At 35.6% G+C, this 26,175-nt stretch overlaps 1 protein-coding gene across 1 annotated transcript in view; it reads left to right on the top strand.

Annotated features, from left to right (window-relative positions):
• The window catches only part of cacna1i (calcium channel, voltage-dependent, T type, alpha 1I subunit), a 223,517-nt gene that overhangs the window by 183,036 nt on the left and 14,306 nt on the right, over positions 1-26,175 (top strand). Inside the window, exons 26-34 of the mRNA XM_015374068.1 lie at positions 334-526; positions 1,294-1,445; positions 3,279-3,388; positions 5,697-5,830; positions 8,912-8,982; positions 17,564-17,642; positions 17,853-17,974; positions 18,437-18,886; positions 24,736-24,876. Coding sequence (XP_015229554.1) covers positions 334-526; positions 1,294-1,445; positions 3,279-3,388; positions 5,697-5,830; positions 8,912-8,982; positions 17,564-17,642; positions 17,853-17,974; positions 18,437-18,886; positions 24,736-24,876 — 1,452 coding nt within the window. The remainder of the gene's footprint in view (positions 1-333; positions 527-1,293; positions 1,446-3,278; positions 3,389-5,696; positions 5,831-8,911; positions 8,983-17,563; positions 17,643-17,852; positions 17,975-18,436; positions 18,887-24,735; positions 24,877-26,175) is intronic.

Raw genomic sequence — 26,175 nt, 5'->3', positions numbered from 1 at the left:
GCCCATTGGCTATGTTTGGGAGACTGACAGATTTAACCACTTAAAGATAGGATCTTCTGTTTTATTATTTTACTGAGAAAGTTATCTTTTGCTGCATTTTTAAATTTTGATTTATTGTTTCCCTCTTTTAGTTTCTTTTGATTTTTTTTTATTATTAGCATTGGCTATGTTTTTTTTTTTTCAGTTACACCTTGGAAAGATAAAAGGGGCATATCTAAACTCTACTCAGGCTTCTCTTTTCTTACTTTCATAATAACCCTTTTTTGCCTTTATATTTATTAATATTGTGTTTGTTTCCCCATCCATCTCCCTGCCGTCCTCTCTTCTTTCCAGCCGGTGACCAACAACAATCCGTGGATGCTGCTGTACTTCATATCTTTCCTCTTGATTGTCAGCTTTTTCGTCCTCAATATGTTTGTGGGTGTGGTGGTGGAGAATTTCCACAAGTGTCGGCAGCATCAGGAAGTGGAGGAGGCAAGGCGTAGAGAAGAAAAGCGCCAACGTCGCATGGAAAAGAAGAGGAGAAGTAAGAGCTAAGATTAAAAAAAAGCTGCTGTACAAGGGAGAAAGTTCATGTTGACAATTGGAGTCAGTAATGTATGTGAAGTTTTATTAACTGATGAGTCTATGAACCAGGGAAGGCGAAGAGAGGTTAAGATCTCAACGGTGGAAATTATATCCTAGGAGACTGAACTAGAGAAAAAATATATACTTTCATGATTATTTTGATTATATAAAGCCTAGCACAGTAATAGAATGTTGGTGTGTTTGAGAACAACATGCAGTTTGGCAAGTAAGTTATGTAAGATGTAATGAGGTAGTTATATTGGACTTGAATCTTTGAAATAATAAGCTCCCTCTTGCATATTATTTGGACGGCATATGCTAAAGTCTTCTTATATCAATGGAAATGAGTCATTATTTAAACTCCTTTAAAACTACTTAACCTCGCCTTCACTCTTATCAGGCTTCTCCTTATATTAGCTCTCAGTTTTCCGTCTTTGTCTTGCTTTGCATAATTTCCTCTGCTCCTCATCTTTACTCCCTTTGCCTTAAACTCAGATAAATCTAATCTTGCATTTTTCTATATCCCCAGTTTCTATATACCCTTTGTGTTAAGAGAAAATACTTGTTTCTATTCTTATTCCCACTCAAGCTTTCCCCGTTCAACATATTTTATGTTTAATTACTGTATTACTGTCCTTTTTTCCTTTTGTTTTCTATTCTTTTTGAATCTGAGCCATACTTAGCCATACTTTTCTTTTATCTTAATTTTTGTTTCTTGTTTTCCAGAGGCACAGAAACTGCCATACTATTCTTCTTATGGCCGTACCCGCCTGGCCATCCATGCTCTGTGTACCAGCCACTACCTGGACTTAGTAATCACCTTCATTATATGCATTAATGTCATCACTATGTCCCTGGAGCACTACAGCCAGCCACAGGTACACTTTCTTCTTCATTAGGAATGAGACATGCAGGGTTTTTCAGACTTGTTTAAAGGTATGTTGAGATGACTGACTGTTTAATCTCTTGCAGGCTCCAGCTTCAAATTTCTAGCTTTTGATGTCTGCTTGCCTCTCTGTTAAAGTTACTCAAAATTTTCAAATAAAGTTTGCTTCTCTTCTATGTCAAATTATGATGTGATAAATAAACTATGCAGGGTCTCATACAAAATTTTTACTGATATATCTAAATATTTTTTATGTAGAAAACAGAAAAACCATAAAGGTATTTTTATGTCTGCTTAAATGATTACACATATTTAATGTCACAATTGTAATAAATATATATATATATATAGCATTTTTTAGAAAAATACTGATATATTTTCAAAAGCTCTGCATGCAGAATGTTATAGCTTTTGCTATTCTTCTCCTAATAGAAGACTCTATCTACAGCCGCCTTGTTAAAAGACAGATGTTTATGTCTTGTCAACCCTAAAACAAAATTACCTTCATAAATGGCAACACACAAAATACATGTTAAATCATTATTTACTCCAGACAGGATGTGAGTCAATACCATTTTTTCACTGCAAGGCACCCAGAAATCTGTAGTGTGCCTTTCCTATTAAAGAACTTGACACTTCTGATAAAGCTAATGTTGTCTGAAATAAGTTATATTTTCTTAGTGAGTGCACTTGAATACAATATATTCAATGTGTGTTAAAGTCTATCAACATTTCTTCCTCTTAAGCTGGTTATGGTTGGATTTGTGCAACCTGATATATTTCCTAACATCCAAATTAATCTTTCTTACATAAGGAAAGTTAGTGCTGTGCTACGCTATGGTCCATGCAGAAACAGAAATCTGGTCCATCTATTGCTTATCTGGCATACTATTAAAAGGATTAATATTTACGATAAAGTGTATTTATTTTCATTTCAAACTATTCCATTTACCGATGGATTGTAAATGTTCAGAAGTATTAGTCTTTACTGAGTTCAATAATATATATTAGTAAATTGGCCCATAAAACCCTTCCAAATTTAACCAGAACAAAGATTTTACTCAGCTAATATAACTAACCTTTTTTCATAGCCATATTAAGGCAAAAATAACCATCTTTATGCAGGTGTCTTTTTACCTTCTACTTATAGTTACTTTTTACATTGTTTTGTTCCTACAGTAGACAACATAAACACAAAACTCTTCTCCACAATTAGTATAGGATAAAAACACACCTCGCATTCAGATATTTTCTTAGTTCAGGGTTCGGTATACCTACATTTGTTAAATAGCTTAACTACAACTTTGCACAATATAAAAATACAATTATTTAAGGAGAGATGATTTGCCTGACTGGATGTGCAGCAACCCTAATTCTAATGTGTCATGGAAATAGAGTTTCTGGGATGGATAAAAAATTCTAAACCTTTAGCACTCCTCTGCAAATAAAATTTTATTGTCTTATTTTATTTTATTTATCTTGAATCCCCAAATAATTTCTGTGGGGTAGTCAAAAAATTTATGTATATTCCTCTGCAAAGTCCCATATAATTTACCTGTCTGTTTCAGTTAAACTTGCCTCTATTAAAAGAGGTGATAGCAAGATAATTTGCTCCCACTGTCAAAACACTCATTGAATAACAATCTTAATACTGATTGAGATATTAGTTTCTGACTATCTCTCTCTCCTTCAAAAATTAATAAAGAGTGATACATCTCTATTTCCTTATCATTTGAGTGAATCAAATCAAATTAACAAAACATTGTGACAGAAGAGATATGTTGAAGTTTGTATTCTTAATGCAGCCTTTTCTTTCTGCCTTCAGTCACTTGAGACTGCCCTCAAGTATTGCAACTACTTCTTCACCTCTACCTTTGTGATTGAGGCGTCTCTCAAGCTAGTGGCATTTGGCTTCCGGCGCTTCTTCAAGGACAGGTACATTTTCAGCTTTACAAGATTGGCCCTCGATAGATTGGTGTTGTCCTGTATAGAGATCTACAGGGCTGAACATAACTTATAAGAAATGTCAACTTATTATGCATTTATACACTTTTAATGACCATCTGCTTTAACATATATAAACATAGAAAATATCATGTTACAAATAACATTTAACCCTAGCCAATTTAAGTGAGTTACATTTTTTATTTCACCAGCATGTTTAATCATTCTGACTGGAGATACTAATAATGTTCTGTAGTGCCCAGGCAAAGTCAGCCAGAGCTCAAAGGAAAATATTTGCGATAGCTAAAAATAAGGGTGATAGGAAGAGGACATTCATACATCAAATGCTTTTAGCCCAGCCTCAGAGATAATCTTCACCGCATATCAAATTAGTTAGTTGATCCCTTTTATTCCAAAATATGTATATCTTCTGATTTGATATAAAAACCAAATAAAAAACCCTGTTGTCATTCTGTTGAATTACATACCAGTTATAAGCCCATTAGGGGAATTACTAATTTGGTACACCTGTTATTCTATTTTCACAAAACAACGCTAAGTGCCCCTTTGGATAACCAAAACGCTTGCTAAAGGGCCGCTTGAAACAAAAATTTAGTTTTATTTAAATGAGCAGAGCCCCTGTTTTTGCATATAGTTTCCTATAGTTTGTAAATCTGGATTTTTGGTTTGCCAGCTGGATTCTTTGAATGTAATTTGTTGCATTTACCCTGTGCCTCCCTTGTGCTGTCATGTTGTTGTGGATACAGATGGATTTAGATATGTTAGAATAATTTTTGTTTTTTCTTGGGTTAGAAAAATATGTTCCCATGGCTACGAAAGTGCCCCCTTGGGAGCCAAAATGTGTACTAAAGTACCTTTGGCAGTGGTGAGGACACACTACTTGTGCCTTTTTTCTCTGCCACTACCCTTCAAAAAGTCTGTGCATGGCACTGAAACACACTCTAGATTAGCACCATGCTGTTTGTGTTGCCTTTTAATGTCTGTGATAGGTGGCAAGAAGCGTACTGCTTTAAAAATTCAAAACTGTACATATGAATAATGGGACATTATCAAAAGAGCAAAGCAATTCTTCAAGTATTATATTTCATATTATTCATATTATTAACTAATATTTTAATACCCAAGAGTTAAATTAAGTTCAGACCAGATATGAAATTGCTGTTCCTTTATACACATTTGTTAATTGTGTTTCTTTGTCTTTTCAGGACCATATTATTTATCTTAAGATTGGACTTTCCAAAGTAGTGATGGGATCATTTTTTTGAGTCAGCAACTTCTATTACTCCTCAAGGAAAACATAACAATAGCAAAAAAAAAAAAAAACAAAAAGCCAACATTTTGTGATTGCATATATCACGATATCTGAAAGCAATACATAAAATCATCAACTGTTTAGTAGCTTCCTTGTTGGTGTACTGTATGCTTTTATTTAGTTTATTTTTCATTTTGTATCCATGTTACTATTTTAGAGTCAAATCTAAAACATGTTATAAAGCATGTTGCTATTAACCTTTAAAGCTGACATTATACCATCAGACTTTCAAGCTCTTCTTCTTTTCAATAAGATATCAAAATAGTCATTATGGCCAAACCATTTCATTACAAAGTAGTTTTATTAGAACAGGAGACATACAGTATCTCTCTCCCTGACTGCATTTGTAAAATTTAAACTAGGTTTTTTTTTTTTTCTTTGCTAACATGATGGATCTAGTGACATTTTTTTAAATTATTGTTCTAAACATCTTTTGGCTGATTTGGTTTAAGTGCATTCGTTAAAAACTGTCCTCACCAACACCCTGGTCTCAGTAGAACCCCCATTTTGAAGTTATCAACCAAATCCCTTCTGTGTTTGTTTTTAACCTATAGCATTGCTTACATTACATGCCAGGTTTATACGAAACATTTGTCTTGCTACCTTTTAAAGAAAATTAAAAAAGGCTCAATAAATTTGTAGCCAAATATTTTTTCAAATTAAACATTTCATTAGTTATTGAAATTCCTTTCCATTATTGTAATTAATATGAATGGAAGCAATGGTATTTCAAATGATGGTGAGATGGTAGCAGTTCCTCTGCAAATTATGCACAAAGTTCATCCAAAACATTAATATTCATTGTAAGATTAGCATGATAGTAACTTGAATCCCATGTCTCCTAACTACAGCCTCCCTCTGGGAAATCTCTGTTCCTTTCTCTGTTTAAGATCTAATTTAACTTTTACTTAGTTGGTTAACTTATAAGAAACTATAGAGACTTGTTGTGTGTGTCTGCCTGTGTAGGTGGAATCAGCTGGACTTGGCAATAGTCCTCTTGTCTGTAATGGGCATCACTCTGGAGGAGATTGAAATCAACGCCTCTCTTCCGATCAATCCGACCATCATCAGGATCATGAGGGTGCTCAGAATAGCACGAGGTACAGTATGACTGAACAACCACAGATCTTTTTTTTAACAAGCAAAGAGATTTAAGAATGCAAAAGCACAAACAACATTCATTTATTATCATATCTCAAGTAGCTGCGTTATATACAGCTGGATTTTTGCTTTTATTTAAAGTCACCTGATTAGCTCTTTTCAATGTCTCCCAATTGTCACTTGGCTTTTTCATATCTAGAGGAAGTTAAATCTATCCCTGTGGGCTCCTCCAGTGTGGTTAAACTACGTAACAAAGAGGATAAAAACCAATTACATCAATCTCAGTTAATCCTCGTTGTTTTACATTACCCCTTTGTCCTCCACTAGGCTGGTCAGGGACTGCTGAGTGGACCCATGGGTAATATGCTAATTAGCTTTAAACAGCTTGTAGTAATGTGGAGGCAAGAGGGGTGTTTGACCGTGCAAGGACTACAGGTCACTTTAAGTCTTTTTTTTATTGCCATAGTATATTAGCAACATACGCAGCATGAATTCTAGGAAACTGTATTTGACTACTGAAAGAAAATTTTTAAATGTAGTTATTTATGTCATGTTTAATGGGATTGTAGAGGATTTCCTCAAATTTTTTAAAAGACCCGCCCTTCACACTTTAAAAGAAAAAATGCATGTGCGAAAGCATGCACGAGCCCATTTCTCCTTATGCACGTTCTGTTTAAAAGTTGCCGTTCTCATAGCTCATAAAAGCTCATCTTTGTAATTAGTCGCTGCTGTCGGGCCTCTGTGAGAGCAAATCCCATAATTGCACAAAGCATTCCAGGATATATCTGCCTCTTCTAAAGCCGTTCTTTTCTTCTCATACACTTAATAGACACTTTTTCTCTAATGACCCCCGGCCATTTTCAAAGAACCGCGGTGAGAAAGGTGAGCTTCAATGACTGAAACCGTAGCTCACCACAGATATACGCCTGAAAGTGCGCATGCGCAGTAAAGTATGGCTTTCAGGATGAGCACATAGTACGGCCTTACATAAACACATCAACATTGATTGACAATTATTTAGATGATCCACCCGAACATAAAAGATCGTCCTCTATACCTTTAAATTTCCTGACTGCTTAAAAAAACTGGTCACTGTTTATTTTGCTAATATGACCATACAAATGTTATTCTTTATATTATATACAATCTTATTTTACATTTCATACCAATTTGTTGTGGAGATAATTACATTTGTAATATATTTCATAACCTAAAAATTAGGCTAAACTTTTGAAAATCTCTACCTGATTGGATCATAAACATTAAAATTAATCAAGAATTATGCCAAAGGAACTAATACCCTTTTGAGTTTTCTGCGAATTGTACTTGGCAAGACATTTTTCACCATATCATTTTTGCAGCAGTGATTTGGTCTGATTGTTTTCTTCTTTATTAGTATTATACTCAACAAACATCACAACCGTTTAAAACATGCTTGTCTTATGTAAGCAAAGTACAGCTGATAACAGTTCCAGTATTTCCGGCTGTCGACCACACAGCCAAACAAATACAGAGCTTTGACATTAAACCACTGCCAAGCCTAGCAGCGTCTGCCAGGGAACAAACACTAATATTGAAATCTTCATTCAGAGAGCTAATATTGAAATCGTTTGCAGAAAGCCTTCCACAGAGGCTCCCAGAGTCTCAGAACAAACACATAACTTCAAATTTGGAGTTATTTACTGCCTAGCTTAAAAAAAAGTTGTATTGATTTTTGGATTTTAGTTGTTTTGTTTGTTTAGTTTTGTTCGTCTTAAATGGAAGAGCAGCATCCTTTCATCTGATGATTCAAATACAAACTTAGAGGGAAGAAAAGCGCCCTATTTTGTCCTAAATCTAACAGAATTTAGCTGTTAACACAAATGTAAAAATCCCTATGCAGTTAAAATCTTTATGCCCACAACTAAGGTTTATTAACAAATAGACCTTTAGCTAGTAGTTATTAGTTATTTCATAATTACTCATTTTAAATTACCAAGTTCTGCAGGATTTTTCTTTTCTCAAGTTACTCAAAGTCTGTCAGTCCAAGACAAAGGTTATTAGATATAAAACTTTGATCAAAATAACCTTTTTAAATGTTTCCTTCCAGAGGAAAAATGTAAAGATTTTTTTCTCTTTACCCTAATAACTTTGAAAAGTGTGGGAGGTGCAAGGAAAGATAGAAAATATTTTTTTTAAATGCTTGTTTAGGTGAATAGATCCTATATAATTATTATTCTTTTGCATTAACTGACTCAGTTTAGTTCATAGAACTTCAACTCTTATTTGTAGCTCATAAGGTCATTATGAGTGGCTAGCTCCTGTAGCTAATGTCACCTTGGGAAAATTATTGAAAAAGATATTCCGTTTTACATTTTTTTTCTTTTCGTGTTTTTTAAAATAGATAATTTCTAATAAGTAATTCTAGATGCCTGATACCATCAACGTCAAATGTATGTAATCTATAATATGGTTGTTCGCAAGGAGTAAAATGTGGACAATAACTTGAAGGGTTTCCTGATTACAATTATTTATGTTATTTAGTTCCAATGAGTACCATCACCTTGAATTTGTATGCTTATTTTAGTTCTTAAAGTGATATTTTACAATGTGTATGAATGATACAGACTACATTTTTAAACAAAACTACCTCAAAACCCCAACCCCAAAGTGTAATTTAGAATAATAAAACAATTATTTTGATATAACAACACTCTAAGATAGACAAACATACATATTCTTTCTTTCACCAATCTGTGGAGACATAAACATCCCAGGAGGTTTTAGTGTCTGCAGTTGCTGATGCTGAATACACATGCGGTTTTCTCTCTGCTGCTAAGGCATCCAATTTCCTTTAGAAATTGGATGCTTGGGAATAGCAGAGGATCTGAAATGTCGAGTCCAGAAGGACGTTCCCTCCAATTGATCCTTTCTCTTGCTTGCTTCTGTGTTCAGTGTATACCTAATGTATCTGGATTCCCTATGTCTGCCTGAAGTGTGTCTTTTGTTTCACTGTTATCTGAAGTGTTTCATAACACCAAAATAGTTAAAACCGTTTTTCCTGTGGCCAAAGCTGTCTTATCGTCTCTATCTCTTCCCAGTGCTGAAATTACTGAAAATGGCAACAGGCATGAGGGCCCTACTTGACACAGTGGTCCAGGCTCTACCTCAGGTACAGTATGTGTGATCACACATTCTCACACAGACACACACCTACAATTCAGTATTTTCCCCCAGCTTCTTGCAAGGACAACCAGGAGGTAATTAACATTCGCTAGATAATAAATGACCAGAACCTGTGACTGCTCCAAGAGAATAACTGAGTTCAGGAAGTCAGGTTATGGCATTTTTGTTCCACCAGTTTCATGAAAACCTTTGATTTTAAGTGTTTCCTTTAAAAAAAAACAAAATAAAATACTGTTGCATTTATTTAAGAGTTTTATTAGGAATGATACTACTAAGCAGTTTTGTGCTACATCAGTACACAAAGGATCCAGTATTCAAGCATACTTTTGGTGCATTATTTGCTATAATATTTGGTATAAGACTAATTGAACAATGGCTTACTTTAATTTCTTTTACCTTGGGTTAAATGTTTCGATTTAGAATTTAACCTAATATTGGTTGGGTGCTGCCTTTTAGCTTATGCTTTTAGCTTACGCTGTTTACATAAGTTTTTTTTATTTTCCTGTTTACATAACGTTTGAATGTTCTTTAAATATTTCTTAAATAGATATTCATTTTCTCTTTATGCTTTTGTTAATTTCCCTAGTTTGCTTTATCTCAATTGAGGTTTCATACTGTTTTTATCCATTTTCAAATCTAAAATAAAATATTTTTAATAATTACAATGAATTATGACAGACTAATAAGCTTTTTTCGATAGTGCCACAGGAAGCAACGCCGACGTGGCAACTCAATTGAAAATGCAGGGTTAAACGCATGTAGACAACTAGAACTTAAAGAACCCACAATAATCAAAAACAGGAAATTCCCCATCGCCATTTGGGTCAATTTTTTAGCTGTCCCAATGCAAGCTTCTCTAAGGAAGCTGAAAGTAGTCATACTCGACTTTTTTGTTTTCTTTGCCTTGTCAGATAACAAGATAAATATCTTGTTATCATGAGAAAACAACTATGATTTCTTGAGATAACGAAATAAATAAGCTGTATGAGGAATGAATGTGGCTGGCCAACAGCCCTGGATTCCCAGTCCATCCATGCCTGCGGTGCCCATAGTACCGCTTGTGTGCAAAAAATTATTTTTTTTTAGTTTCCTTTTTCTTTTCACTCATTGTCAGGTCATGGTGGGTGATTGGATTGCATGGATTACAGTAGAAACAAGTCTGACTTTTTTATAATGACCATCTTTAATCTGGACTCATTTTGGGGGTTAACACATCTTATACCTGTTACAGGCGTAACACCAGGGCTGTTCAGAAAACACATAGTTACAGAACACCGGTGCTAAGTTGCTGGAGGCATAGATCTAATTGTCTCGTTACGGAAAAGTTAACGAGAAAAGTTAGCTGGTCAGAGGTAATGCTTTGCATTTTGCTAATAAGACTTATTTCCTCAAACATTTGCTTGCGATATTTGGTATGTTTCTTTACATTGTCTTCTTAGCTACAAGACAAAAGTGTCCACATCTTTGTATGACTGGATTTGAGTCACGGTCAGCCAATGGTCAGCCAAAGGTCTCACACGCACTCCTTGTCTGTCAGCCAATCACGCAGCAATTTGAGCCGTATTACGCCTCATAGAGTCCTGTTAAGACCATGTGGGCTGCTTGGCTTTGTAACCAATGAAATAAGGTTTCAAATAAGGTTAGACATGGCTGGGTTGCATAAAGCAGAGCCTTGTTATCGGCTTGCGTAGGAGTGAAATACAGTCCTGAGACTGGATCAGCGCGTTTACTAACAACGCTCCAATATTTTTGAAGTTTGGACACTGATTTTTATGCTATTACAATGCTTTAGGCTGAAAAAAAAATTAAATACAGCTCAGAAAAGGCACTGGAGCTTAGCTTGAAAAGTATCAGTTTCACTATTTTGTACAGATTTTTATGTGATTTTAGGTTTATAAATGTTAAATTTTGTAATATACACTGATTCTGAAAAAAAGTGGAAAAATACTTGCTTCATAAATGTTTTGTGGCCATCAAAATGCTTCAGTGTAATTCTACGGGTCAAATAGTTGAGTAAAAGTATTTGGCACAATTTGGCACAATCTGGCACATTTGGAGAGGTTTGGAGACACTGGTGACAGCCCTACAGCTCTACAACTGTTGTAGCTAGAGGTCTGAAATTTTTTGCATTTGTGGTTGACATGATGTAAAAATAAATATCATCCAATGAAACATGCCTTTTCTGAGGAATGTCTTTATTACTGCTGTTCAAAAAAGACCTATTATTTTTGAGAATAAAAAACCCAACTTTGAGTCATGTTTGAACTGATGCAGCTCAGACTGTGTTTTTCTTACCCTATTTTATATTTTCAGAAACTAGAAGGTGTTTACTTTCAAATGATGTATCACAAATGTAATTTGGGCTTACAGTTATTTGCTTTTCCATTTTGGTATGCAAACTTGTAGAGGATTATTTCAAATGAGGTGGGTGTTAAGAGGTTTAACTCGTTTTTTTTTTCCGAGAAAACCACTGTAAAAAAAGTATCGGAGGGACATGACCACTCTCAGCTTCCGTACTTCTCACAAAAGTTGGCTGACACATTTCCACTGAATGAATTTGTGTAATTGAATCAGGTTTTTACGCTCTCATGCTTGCATCCACCTGTTCCTCTAGAACTGTGGTCAGGACTTGGTAAGCATTAATTTTACTGCCTTTATCCTCTTTAAAATGTATTTTGTAGTATGCAGGTGATTATTCTGCATACTACAACATAGTTTTTTGGATGATGTCCTAATATTTCATGACAATTTTTCTACATTTTTTATTCCTGTTCACGTGCCCCTTTGCTGTCCCTCACTGCAGCAGAAGAGCCCCAGAACATCATATTTCTGAACCCAAATCTTGTTGCATACTCCAAAAGATCCTTAGAAGTTTGTTCTTGTTCTCGAGTTGGCAAGAAAAATAAAGTTTGTTTTACCCCCAAGCGTTTATACTTTGCAAGAGGTTCAGCTGTCAAAGAGATGGCAACTCCCATCCACTGTGGATTATGTCACACCCGCAGAAGTAAACACAACAACATCAAAATGGCAGGGTTGGCTGTTTATGGATTGATACGGAGTGTGTATGTGTGATGTGGGATAGGGGAGGAATTTTGGGTCCTCTGCACCCTTATCTCCACTGTTTTTAGCAGCTCTAGCTCCAAAAGTTTCTAAGTGCACTAGTGGATTATCAGATAGTATATTTCCTGTTTGCATGTAGATTCATTGTTGTCCTAAAGCAAACCAGTAATGGAGCATTATTACAGGAGCGGACCTCACACTGCTCTTTCTAACTTTGTCATAGCACAGGATGTATCTCAAAGACTTATTATTCTGACCTCTTTTGCAAACTGTAATTAATGGCTTCTTACTCTAAGTGACCTTTCAGTCAGTTTCTGAAAATCGTTTTTGGATAAAAAAGCTCTTATCAGCTTGCGTCAGCAGTGTCACAAAGTATTTTGCTTTGTCCATTGAATGATTCATGTATTTTACACAGAACCATTTTAATGGTGAACAGATCCTGTATCCCTTAGGGAATAGTATAATTGCAGGACATCACCATGTTGTTTATACTTTTTATAATTAAACTGATGTGGCACCTTAAGGTACTTAGAAATTATACTCAAACATGAACCAGACTTTTGGACATCAATCGTCTTTCTGATCTTTTGGCTGGACGCTTTTCATTGCTTAAAGCCATAGTAATAAGTGTGTGTAAGAGAATAAATAAAATCCTCCTTTTTTTCTATTTTCAGGCATTGAGCAAATAAAAGTTTTTTTGTTAATCCTTACAGACCTGAAACTGAAAACAGTCTGAGTTTATATATGATAGTTACAGTATAAGGAAGGCCTAAAGAGCATACAGTATATTTTTCCAAATATCTTTAAATCCAACAAATTAATTAAATAAATGTTTGTTTACAATACTTGTACTGTATTAGCAATATTTGAAATTATTAAATATAAAATGTAATTTGGTTATGTTAATAATAATGATATATGAAATATATAGTATTTTTCTTCTGATTAAAGCTAAATACATAAAAAGTCTATTCACTAGTCATATGTCCTCATCCAATAATTTGACTATATTATAGCAAAAGCAGCTATATGTTTTTTCTTTTTGTTTGCTTGTTTTTTAACAGTGTCCTGTCTGGCAATGTGTCAATAAGAATAATTGTCTTGATGCCAAAAAGAGCCCAACAAATTTTGCTTTCACAAGAGGAGCAGTAGGGCTATTGCCATAGTGTTCCGTTTGTTTTATGCATATAAATAGCTTTATTATAATTATGCAGGGAGTTTTACAGATTATATGGACACTGCAATGTAAGTAGAACAGGAAAGGGAAAACAGAAAAAAAGGAGAAAAGATGAAAGAAAGAGGAGATAAAAGGGAGATAACGATAAAACATTTTCAGTCTGCTTCATCACCTACAAAGAGAACAGCACAACCAACAGACTTGGTACAAGACATACAATAAAGTAACACCTAGATACTTTTGCGGAAGTAGTATTATTTAATCTGACAAGCTACATGTTTTAATTTGCTGTCACAGTGTTTACTAAAAGATGTGAGTGGTGTATGAAAAGGATCCCGATCTGTATGAAGACTTATGGCAGTAAAACCTTTTCCATACTCATTAAAGTCTGGCTCAAAGGAATGGAAACCAGTTCCCAAGTGAAAGGTCAGTTATCTAGCCCCTGGCTTACTAGTGATTGTAAATAAGTGTTCATAAGCAGTTTATTGAATATGTGGTTGACCTTGATGATTTAATTTTAATGAAAGAGAATAATCAGTCTTGGAAGTATGACATGCACTTATTTTAGAAGTTCCCAACTCCTCAATAAGTTTTAAACAGCCAATTAGTTGGTTTCTGACAAAAAATGAAACAGACCTTTCTAGACATATAGACAATGCAAACTAAAATTTAAATGCCAATATTATCTCAATAATTATTGAAAAAAAAATGGCATTACAGCCATTTTTTTTTCCATACTTCAACATTTCATGTTTAGTGATGAGCCTCAAGTCTTTAAGGTTCAGAGCTTTTCTTGTCTTCACTCTATTTTTCTGGTTGCGCCACAGAGTTTTTATCGGCTGCAATTTTCAACTCTGGGTCTCATTCTCATAAATGGTCATTATGCCTTTTGAAGAAAGAAATATGTTAGTGAGCTTAAATTTTTGTAAACCTATACCTTCTAAGGGAATAAATTATTTAAGTTTGATTGTATATTTTATTTTAAAAATCAAGTATTGTAATTTGTGAAAAAAAACTAAACGGAACTGATGTAACTTGGTAGCTCTTTCCAGTCTCAAGTGAACCGTTATAAAGTTTTAAATCGATTATTTTTAGTTTTAGATGCATCCAAGACGTTTGTAGTAACTTAATAAACTGTTTTGCATGTTATAAAATCTGGTAAAGTGGAGGTTCCTCTCACAGATATTCTAAAAGCCAATGACAGCAAACGATCCATCAAAGCAGCTGACCAGATTTTTCCCCCTTTAAATAACTTTGAACAAGTGGAGGACTAAAAAAGTTGAAGCTCTAAAAACTTGCATATAATTTTTTTCCCCCGTAAAAAGTAAACATAAATTTAAGTTCCTACTCCCCCTATACACACTGAAATGTAATCAGCCTAGTTCCAGATGATATACAATTTACATTTGGTAATTTTTTTAAAGAATTGTGAGGGTTAAATTTGTCTCTTTTTTAATGCATTAAAAGAGAAAATGCTTAATGGAACTGGAGTTGCTTCTTTAAAACATCTCTTTGGAGAAGATACTGCTAATGGACTGCGGGTGTTCACTAAATTTCCGTCTATTTTTCTTGTTTTTTTTCCATCATTATTTCTATACTATAATTTTTTTTGATGCATTAAAGTGTTTCTTTTTCTTTTTTTGCATAAATATAGCTTACCCTCTTTTTTTTTATCATATTCCTGATTGATAACTAGACCACAAGGAATTTCAAGCAAAGGACATCCATCACCAGTCATCACAAGTTTAAAAAAAATACATAACACATTATTTGTTGGCTTGATTCTGTTATTCCTTTTTAATAAAACTTTAGCTTCTTTTTTTTTGTGGGTCAGAAACTATTTTCTATGTTTTTTTGCCTATTTTCAACTACTTCTTCAAGTACCAGCTGAGTTGAAAAGGAGACACCAAGGAGGCAGAGCAGGAACAAGGAGAAGAGAGAGAAGCAATAAGTTTAAGCCGTCTCTTCAATCAATCATTGTGGGCAATGTAAGATCTTAGCAATCGAGTAAGATGAACTCCAAGCCCTAGAGAATACAGCCAGAATATTGACAATGCAGATTTATATTCTTTACTGAAACATGAGAGAGAGATTTAAAGACAAATGGGAAAATCAAGTGAGGTGGGTTGACAGTACTTGTAAACAAATGGTGTCATCCAGGACATGTAACTGTGAGGATTCATCACTGCAGCCCAGATAATGAACTGCTTGCAGCTGGTTTTCGGCCATTTTATCTGCTCAGAGAGTTAACCAGTTTTCTTTTGAAAACTGTTTACATTCCACCTTCTGCTGCTGCACACTTCATGTGATGTAATCAGTGCCATTGTTGCCAAGCTACAGTTATAACAGCCTAATGCATTTGTTGCAATAATTGTGATTTCTCCACACCTTTTTTATATCTGGGACATTGATTCTTGAAAACCAGGCCTCTGACTGACAGTCACTGCTGACTATACAGCTGACAGTGACTGTCTTATCACGTCAGTGCCTCTAGTGGCAAAATAAAGTATTGCAAGAGCAAACAGAAAAATTAGCCTTTTATTTATTTTTTTTTTTTCACTTGCATTTCAGGGCAGAAAATAAAACAAGAGAAAAAAATGTGAACCATTCTTTCCATATTTTTTCCCTCTTGCATTTCAAAGCAGAAAAAACAAAAACAAATCTTCAAACTTTTATTTTCCAGATTTATTTTTTCTTGCCTTTCAGGGCTTCCATAGATTCCTCTTCAGAAAACTTACAAAAAACAACAGTGTATTCTGTAAGAGGCTTCTCCAGATCTAGTGTAAGACAGACCGCTACAAAAGATTGCTTCCACCTACAGCTAACACCTAATAAACTAGTTGAAAAACTGCTTATGAGTCACTGCAACAAAAAAATTCCCTTTTGGGTTAATAAACTATTTTTGAATAGAATTGAATAAAATTTGCAGCTATGCAATATAGCAATTTACTTTACTTTATTTTAGAGTAAATGTACTTTAAACTGAAGGCAAATCATGCAATCCCCTAGACTGTAGTTGATTATTTGTGGCGCTAAAGTAAAGATTTTTATGACAGAGGTTCTGCTGAATATAAATATATTGCAAAACAAATTCTTTATACTGACACAAAGACAAATATAGCTTTGTGAATACAGTTCTGATGATAAACAACAACAGAAAACTGTCTCAACTTAGCATATTTTCAGTTGCTTGATGAGAGAAATGATGTTCCCATTATAAATGTAAGAATTTGTCTTATTTTTAGACTATTATATCTATACAATAAAAAAGTATGCTTAGAGATGCATTTGATTTGTGTAGGTGTGTTAGCTACAGATAGCAGCTGTTTATTTTTATAATTTAATCCAGCCTCTCACCAGCTTTAACTCATTATTGGTGTTAAGCAGTCTTACAACACAGCACTGTCTTTCCTGTGTTGTGATTTCGTTTTCTTCCCAAAGGAACAAAAGGTATCAGATGGGTTTAACTTACTTCCCTCAGACTGCTTGAGGCTTTTCCATACGCTCCTCTCCCAGTATTTTAGTGCTGCTTCCATCATTATTTCCTGCTACGCTTCTCTTTCATCCTTTTCTTTAGTGACGACTGTACATATTCAGAAGCAACCCACTGGCTCCCCTGTGAAGTGATTTAGCTAATGGCGTGCAGCTAGTGCCTGCTATTGCACCCCGGGGGGTTCCTTATCCCTTAACTTTGCATATCCCCATTTGGAAATGCTTAGAAACCTTATAAAGATGGATTCCCAGGCAATGTTGTCTCTATAAAGCTAATTGATTAGCCTTGACTCACACACACGTTTGTCTATGGCTGAAATTGAAGACTTGCGCTTAGAATGGTAGAATGTGCTTTTGAGCCTAAAAAAGTATGCTTATTTTGATTCTTAAGCAATTGAATGATAAACTAAATGGTGAATTAATTGTGCAGTTTAAATAAAATGCTTAGCTTCAAAAACTTGAATTTTGAACCACCATAAAGTGTAGTTTTTACACTTAATACTTTATTTGTAAAGAAGTTTTGTTTATTAAAGGCATTTGAATGCGTCCAGCTTGATGGACCTTAATATAAGTAAATAAACCACTAAAACAACACATAATATACTTGTCTTTAAAGTCTCTTACAATATATACATATATTGTGTGTTGTATTTATTATACATATATACACAAAACATACATACTGTACAGTGCTCAGTTTGAATCACTTGACCTAAGTTTTAATGTTTTAAGTTGAAAGTGTGACTAATATTTGCTGAGTATGGTTTAGCTTAAATGGTAATACATTGAGTGTACCAATGACAATTGCTTATTACATTATATATATTTTGTGTTTCAGGTGGGAAACCTAGGACTGCTATTCATGTTGCTGTTTTTTATATATGCTGCTCTTGGAGTAGAGCTATTTGGAGAGCTTGGTATGTCCTTTAGTTAATATTTTTACAGTGTTTATACATTCTTTTTTTATTATTATTCTCTCGTACTGTGATGTTTTCCCGACTAAATAGGCTTTTAGTGTTTTATAATTTATTTATATAGTTTTTATTATCATAAAAACTACTATTTGTGAAATAACTCCAACCTTTGTTTTAATTCACTTAATTCTTTGTCCTTATGTCACCTTTTAGTTTGCAATGCTGACTACCCTTGTGAGGGAATGAGCCGCCATGCTACATTTGAAAACTTTGGAATGGCCTTTCTTACTCTCTTCCAAGTATCAACAGGTGACAACTGGAATGGCATCATGAAGGTAACAAATCTTTGCTTAAATGATCTGGATTTTTGTTTACACTCACTGGTTATTCTTTTAATTGACTCATACAAAGGTTTCTAAAGAAAACCCTACATTCACAATTCATTTTTTACACTACATTATATTAAGGTAATACATGGTCTTCAACTCAAAACTCCCTTTTTGTATACTGTAAATAACTTAAATCAAAAGATGGCCAAAATACTGAGTATGTTCTTATGAGGAGTAAACTAATTATACTTGTTATAATGTAGAACATAAAGTATCAATTTTCCAACCCATCCAAGTACTTTAAATGTACCTGAAATTGGTAACAAAGATTTTGTAAACCACCAAAGCTCCAGTACTTAAACCTAGCTATCAGTTATACTAGAATAGGTTTCTGAATCTACTTTTCATATACAGTGTAATTACTTTGCCTACATTTTTTTCTCTAAAGTATTTTCTTCCTGTTGCTAGGATACTCTGAGGGAATGCCCACCAGAACATCCTGGCACAGACTATGGCTGCCATGCTGGACTGCAGTTCATCTCTCCATTGTACTTTGTGTCATTCGTGCTCACAGCTCAGTTTGTCCTGATAAATGTGGTTGTTGCTGTGCTTATGAAACACCTGGATGACTCTAACAAGGAAGCGCAAGAAGATGCAGAGATGGATGCAGAAATTGAATTAGAGCTGGCTCAAGGGGGCCTCTGCTGCATGATGGGTGGAATCGGAGCCATTGCCGGAGCTACAGGTGGGGCTGCAGCTGGGACAGGCATAAGCGGAGCTTCAACTGGGACTGTTACAGGAGGACCAGTCGGTTGTACAAGTAGTGCAGTAATTGCTCCACTGCGAGATGGAGGAGGAGGTTGCTCAATTAATGATGGCCACATTCATCCTCGATGTCGGCTCTACTCTCCTTCACAAGTAAGTGAAATCTCAAGCAATCAAAGCAATGTTTGCTACAGTTGAAATTTTAGTTTTAAACATAGATAATAACTTATAAAGAAAAGCCTAGCTTAAGGGTCAACCAAACTAACTTCATTTTACGAGAGTGTGTCTTACAATTATCAGTAAATACAGTACAAATGTCAAAAACATGGACAGATTATAAAAAAAAAAAGTGTTGTTTATAATGTTTGGGCAAGGGCGCAACAATGTTGCAGGGCTCGTAGCAGTGATGTTATAGTGGGCAGTGGGTTGGTTGGTAATGAGTTTGTTGGCTCTGTAGCAATACCAGCCATACCCAAGTACAGTATAACATTTAAGAAATTTGGTATGATAGAAGACAAAGCTGAAAGGAAACTATTTTAACCCTAAAAGGCCACTCGAGAGTCTAAATCCCATTGCTTATGCTTTCGAGCCCAGTAAAAGTTATATTTCAAACCAACATCTATGAGCATTCTGTTATCTAAATGCTAGCTATGACTTTACTTTGCAGAACCAAATGTTAGAATTTAAAAAATGAGACATCTTTTAAAAGCATTTCTGGTAACCATAACTTACAAAAACCCTTTGTTAAAAAGAAATGAGGATTTGTAAAAAAGGTAAATAACAATCAATACATTTAGCAAAAAGCCATGTTACAGCTACAAACTGATTTAGCAAAAAAAATGAACATTTAATAAGTTGACTGCTTTCTTATCATTCTCCATTTATCTAGTTCTTATCTCATGCACTTTTCTCCTTACTTACTCCTTTATTTTTAAGATGAACTCTCATATGTTCAAACTTATTAGATACTCTGAAGCATGAAAGTCAGTGTTTACAAACCATAATAATATATTATCAAAACCAATAACCAATTCTGAATATGTACACTAAAGGTCACTGATCAAATCATTGCTGCCTCAGCAGGGATCAACACTGTACAACAAATATGAATAGACACGTATTACAGGACAGCTAACCATTGGGCATGACAATGAAGGCTCCTCCTCTGCCTCTGTTACAATGACAGCTACTGCTGTTGCCCAACATGACACCCAAAAATACCATAATTAAATTATACACTTAACATAACTTTCTAAATCATAGCTCACTAAATAATCAGAGACAGCTTCACTCATGGACAGATTGTCTAAAATGGGGACTGTTACTGGAAATCAGGACATCTGGTCACCATTTTCTCAAGGCTTTTAGCCTAAAGTTACCAAACTAGATCTGATAACAAAGCACATTTAACCCAACCTGAGAGCTGTAGATCACACACTGATGAAGCCAATAGAACGACATCATCTGCGAATAACAGAGACACAACCCTAAGGCCACCAAAACAGATCCCCTCAACACCTTGGCTGGGCCTAGAAATTCTGTCCATAAAAATTATGAACAGAATCGCTGACAAAGGGCAACCTTGGCGGAGTCAAAACCTCACCAGAAACAAGTCTGACTTACTGCCGGCAATGCGACCAGGCTCTGACACCTATCATACAGAGACCTAACAGCCCTTATTAAAGGGCCTGGTACTCCATACTCACGGAATACCACCCACAGGACCCCCGGGGGACACCAGATCCACAAAAACACATGTAGACTGGTTGGGCAATCTCCCATGCACCCTCTAGGATCCTTCTGATGGGGAAGAGCTGATCCAGTTTTGCACAGCAAGGATGCAAACCACACTGCTCCTGCTAAATCCGAGGTTCAGCTATCCGACGGACCCTCCTTTCCAGAATCCCGGAATAGAGCTTACCAGGGAGGCTTAGGAGTGTTATTCCTCTGTAGTTGGTACACACCCTCAAGTCCCCTTTTTTTTAAATAGAGTGACCACCACCCCAGTCTGCCAATCCAGGGGAACTGCCCTTGATGTTCATGCAATGTTGCAGAGTCGCGTTAAACAACACCATCCCACAACATCTAGAGCCTTAAGGTAGTCAGGGCGAATCTCATCCACCCTTGGGGCCCTGCCACCAAGGAGCTTTTTTACCACCTCAGTGACTTCAGCAACAGAGATGAGAGAACCCAACCCAGAGCCCCCAGGCTCTGCTTCCTCAATTGAAGACATGTTGGTGGGATTAAAGAGGTCCACCGACATACAACGTCCTGAGTCTAGGTCAGCAGCACACCACCCCCACTATAAATAGTGTTGGTACTGTACTCCTTCCCCCTCCTGAGACGCCGGATTTTGGACCAGAATCGATTTGAAGCCTAACAGAAGTCTTTCTCTATGGCCTCTCTGAACTCTTCCCATGCCCAAGTTTTCTCCACAGCGACCAGCCGAGCCACCTGCCGCTTTGACTGCCAGTACACATCAGTCGCTTCTGGAGTGCCACAGGTCAATAAAGCCTGATAGGACTCTTTCTTCAGCTTGACAGCTTCTCTCACCGCTGGTGTCCACCAGTAAGTTCGAGGGTTACATTTACCGTAGGTCATCAGTGGATCACTCAGAGATCCTCTTCGAGAGACAGTTTGATGCACTGAAAGTAAATGGGCCGTTTAATTTTTGGACCGCACTTTTCAGTTTTTTATTTGTTAGAAAAGTTTGACATATTCAATAAATTTCATTCCAGTTCATGATTCTTCAGAAAAAAATTACAATTTTTTATCTTTATGCTTCAAGCCTGAAATGTGGCAAAAGGTCGAAAAGTTCAAGGGGGGTGAATACTTTGACAATGCACTATATATATAGTGAAATAACATTTTACAACTTGGAAAGCTAAAAACCTTGATAAAAGGTTTTGTTATATTTACAGTAAATCAAGTCAGATTTCTGTTAGGAATCCTATGATCAAAATGCTGAATACTTTGCTCCATGAAGCAAACAAGTTCAAGTAACCTTTCATAGCATAGTTCACTGGTAAGAAATTACTGTGTCACTCTTCAGAAAAAAGACATTGACTCAATGGGGGAAAAGGCAGGGATGAGAAAACAGCAATAGATCCTCTCACTGGAGGGAAAACAGTGACTTGTAAGTGGGTGGCAGGCTCTCCCACATGCTCATTGTGCTTATTGGTCTTTGTCAGCTCAGTGGTATTTTTAACTCTGCAAGATTAAAAAGAAAATAACCCGAAAAAGAAGACTTCTTTTTGTAATCCTTTTTTTTTTTTTATATATCAATTTGTTTTCAATAATTATTCTTATTTGTAGGCAGTCATCTTAGTATCTACAGTTTGTATTTGCATTTTTTTATTTTATAAAATTGTTTTATTTGTAGGAAAGCCTAGATTTGAAGCATTAAGTCTCAAAAACAGAATTTTCACCTTTTGTTGTTAATGTGTCATAATAAAGACTTAAGGTGCAGGATTCTAGCTGTGAATCGATATCTGTGCTTAAAAAAATTCAAGTATGCCGTTTGGATAGGCTTATTTTCAAGGAAAGCACATACGTAAGCCAGAAAATTATTGCTTCAAGATGTCAAATATTTCATGCTCTCTGAATAATTTCCATGACTAATGACTTCAGCATGAGTAATTTGTGTTGGTATTTTCGAAAACATCCCAAAAACGATCATTTATACCCGCTAAGTAGACACACAGAGGTGCAAATTAGTATATGATTTGTAAGACCTTGAAAAGTAAAAACAAGCAGCACCAATACATCAATAATAATGAGAACTGCTTTGCCAACCTTTTTTTATTTAATTCAAGCTTTTTACATTCTAACTCTCTTGTATTGCACTTTACTAAAACAGAGAAAAATTCTTAGAGCGGCAATACTGATACTATTATCCTATAGCTATTACAAAAATCTGTGAAGAGGTCGCAACTCTCAGAGTAGTACTAGACTCTGACCTGAACTTTCTGAGACACATAAAAACAATCGTAAGGTCATCTTGCTACTACCTGAGGCACGTTTGAAAAATTAAATAACTAATGTCAGAACAAGACCTATAGAAGCTCTTCCAAGCTTTTATCTTCAGGTGTATTGATTACTGCAATAGTTTATTCACAGGTCTGCCCCTAAAAAAAAAAATAGGATAGCTGCAGTTAATCCAAATAGCTGTTGCTCATTTTCTTACTTAGAGCACGTCATTCCAGTTTTAAATTAATCTAAAATTAATCTAAAATTAATCTAATCTAAAACAAACTCTCAGAAAACTGCAAAACTAAAACATTTTGAATTAAGTCTAAAAACCGACCTGTTTAGAGCTGACTTAGATTGATTGATGTTAGCCAGCAAATAAATCCAGGTCAAACGTTTTGCCATCTACTTATGATTATCTTATTTATTTGGCTGATTATTTGCAAGATTTTATGTAAAGGTTCTCATGTTTTACTGTGATTTACTGTGCACCTGACTGATTTGTTTTTTATGAAAAAAGGATTGTAGTGCACATTTGTTCTTATGTTTTTTTATGATGTAAAGCAATTTAAACTGCCTTGCTGTTGAAATCTGCTATAAAAATAAATGTTCACTTGCTTTGAATTAAAGGAAGGGAATTTTGGATTGTAAGCCATAATCTTCAGCATTACAGACAAAAAAAAAAGACTTTATGTGTTAAGTAATATGTTTAATTTTCTAACCTGAATGGGTAAAAAATTAAACTTGTTCAGCTGGAACTGTTTTTTGATAACATAAAAAAATGCTATCATTATACCATCAGAAACAAATCCTCCATCATAGTTTTAGCTTTTGCTTCATGATTATATGTTTGTTGTAAAGATGGAATTATTTTATGTAATTGAAGAAGGCCTCGTTTCTATTTTGTCAGCACTTCTCTATGTAATTGATTATTCCCATTTAAGAGATAAGTCTGAACACATCCAATGATTAAATCTATTCAAAGAATGCAAATGTCGGTATTATGTCATCTTACTCCTTAAACTAGTTTGGATCATAGTCTAAATATGAGAGAAAGAAATGTGTCAAGAAAGATGGACATACAGGAGCTTCATAGAGTAAGGAACCAGATAACAGTAAATCAAACGGGGTCATAGGCACAAAATACCACAGCCAATACCCCCAGCACAATCCATCAATCAAGCTGACTCACCCCCCACTGTGCATCTGCCACAATGTGAGCAATTGTAAATGTTCACTGAATACTTGGTTGCTGCCAAGGACCTGGTATTATCTGTTGCCCTCTTCACCTTCCACCATTTAGCAGTCTTTTTAATGATATCTGAAAAAAAAAACATGAGGAGAAGGTATCTTCTGAAGAAATAAGCAGTCCACAAGGAAGAAAAGATTAACTATTGCATTTTAACTAAATATTACAATTGTAAACTTTCAGGGGTTAAGAAAGATCCAAGTAACTAGACCACATGGGAATTACCATCACCCACAAATAAGAACTGACTATGTCATTAAGGAAGACAAGAAAAATGCAGTTAACATGGCTTCAGCTTTGAACCTGCAAGAAGGAGGTATAAGTGTAGGAGAGAGTGATGCCTGTCTTGCAACTGTCAGTTGGAGCTGAAAATAAAATTTTCTACAACATATTGTGCTTAATTGAGCAACACTCTCCATTCAGAACTTGGCATGTTTTACAGGAAAGCAATAATGAAAGAGAACAATAAAGGGATGACAAAGAGAATGGTACAAAGAGTAGGTGTAATTTTGCAAAGATTGCCCCATAAAAAAAAAACAGTTATAGAATGGAGTGAAGTCTTACACAAATCAGATATTGGAAAACCTTGTAGCTGTACTTTAATAAAGGTTAGCTGATATTAATATGGGTTTCAAATATTTTTACTGATAATAACTGTGTAATTCTTTCTGTTGTGGATAAGATTAAGATTATTATTAATGAAAACAATGATATTTCAGAAACTACAATAATTTGCTCCTATTTTCAGTGTGATAATGCCGTGTTTGTTTATGTGTTTCTGCAGGAGAGCCAGTGGCTGGACAGTGTGTCCCTGCTGATTAAGGACTCATTGGAAGGAGACATGATTGACAACCTCTCTGGGTCAGTTTTCCACCACTACTGCTCTTCCCCTGTCTGCAAGGACTGCAAAAGTCACCCACAGGAGGTTAGTGTGGTGTGCCTAAACATTATCTGCCTTATTTTGTATCTGCTGTTAACAAGACTCTACAATCAACACAACAAATGCAAACTAAAATGGTGCAACAACAAACCAAATGCTGCTAGCAAAAACCAAATGCAGTCATCGAAAGAAATTGATTCAAATAGTACAAACAACAGCAAACGTGCTCCACCAAGGAGAAGTGCTCCAGCATATTTGCTCATATTCCAGATACAATTATATAAAGACTTTGACGCTCAAACCTCAGCAGGAAACATTAGCGCTGAATTTTACTTTAATATACATAAGCAGGTGTACAAGAATAGGGATGTTTCCCCACCAGGCCTGAAACTGGTGTTGGAGGTGGAGATAGATGAAACTGGTTCAGTCCATAGACTGCTGGTTGGCAAGAAGATATGTTTGAGCTGAATTTGTGAGATCCAGTAGACTGTGTGAGCTGATTCGCTTAGGTGCTTCACTCGGGCCCAGGGAGATTGATGTCCAGCTTTGATAAACACAGATTTGCATTACCCGTCCATAATGAGCAAGCATGAAGCGTAGGTGGAGAGGAAAAACTCCCCTTTGGGAATATACTTCTGGCAGAATCAGGCTTCACATGGGGGTCTCCTGCCGTAAAGATTGAGATGTGGCAGGGTATGCAGTAAGAGTCCGGACGAATTTACACTTTGATAGGGACAAGGTCAAAGAAGCACCATGGAAAAGCCAGATGGAGCTTAGCTAGGATGGTAGAGAAGGGGATGGAGGTGGGTTGAATCTGGGTCATCTGAGTCAAAATCAGACGACTTTCTGCTTTCGCTTGGCTGGATAGCAGACTGAGTCGTGGATTTGAAGACCTTTTAATATAAACTCTGGATGCTGATTGGGCTTCGTGGAGTTGTGGTTCAAAGCTGATTGGTTTGCATCAGAAGCAGATGAGCCTCTGATGATGAGGACAAGCAAATTAGTTTCTTCAGTTGAATTTCTACCAAGGCTCCATGTACATATGTAGGGGTGTGTGTGTGTGTGCTGTTTTTGTAATACAGTGTGGTGCCCTCGTTGAAACAAAATGGCAGGTGGTGGGGACTACCTGGTCCTTGTAGGGCCCTATGTCTGGACCCTGGAATTGCTGTTTTTTTGGTCAGCAGTCACATATAGGACTAAGTTGTGAAGGGAGTTCAGGTTGGGATTAGGGTTAGATATGAACCCATAATAGTTAGGGTTAGGATAAAAGTCATGGTTAAGCTGTGGAAATTAATGGATGTCCCCACAAAGATAGTGAGGCAACTTTGTCTTTGTGTCTGTGTG

Source organism: Cyprinodon variegatus, unplaced genomic scaffold, assembly GCF_000732505.1.
Source record: "Cyprinodon variegatus isolate N-32 unplaced genomic scaffold, C_variegatus-1.0 Scaffold96, whole genome shotgun sequence".
Taxonomy (NCBI): domain Eukaryota; kingdom Metazoa; phylum Chordata; class Actinopteri; order Cyprinodontiformes; family Cyprinodontidae; genus Cyprinodon; species Cyprinodon variegatus.
This window is presented reverse-complemented; position numbering and strand designations above follow the sequence as displayed.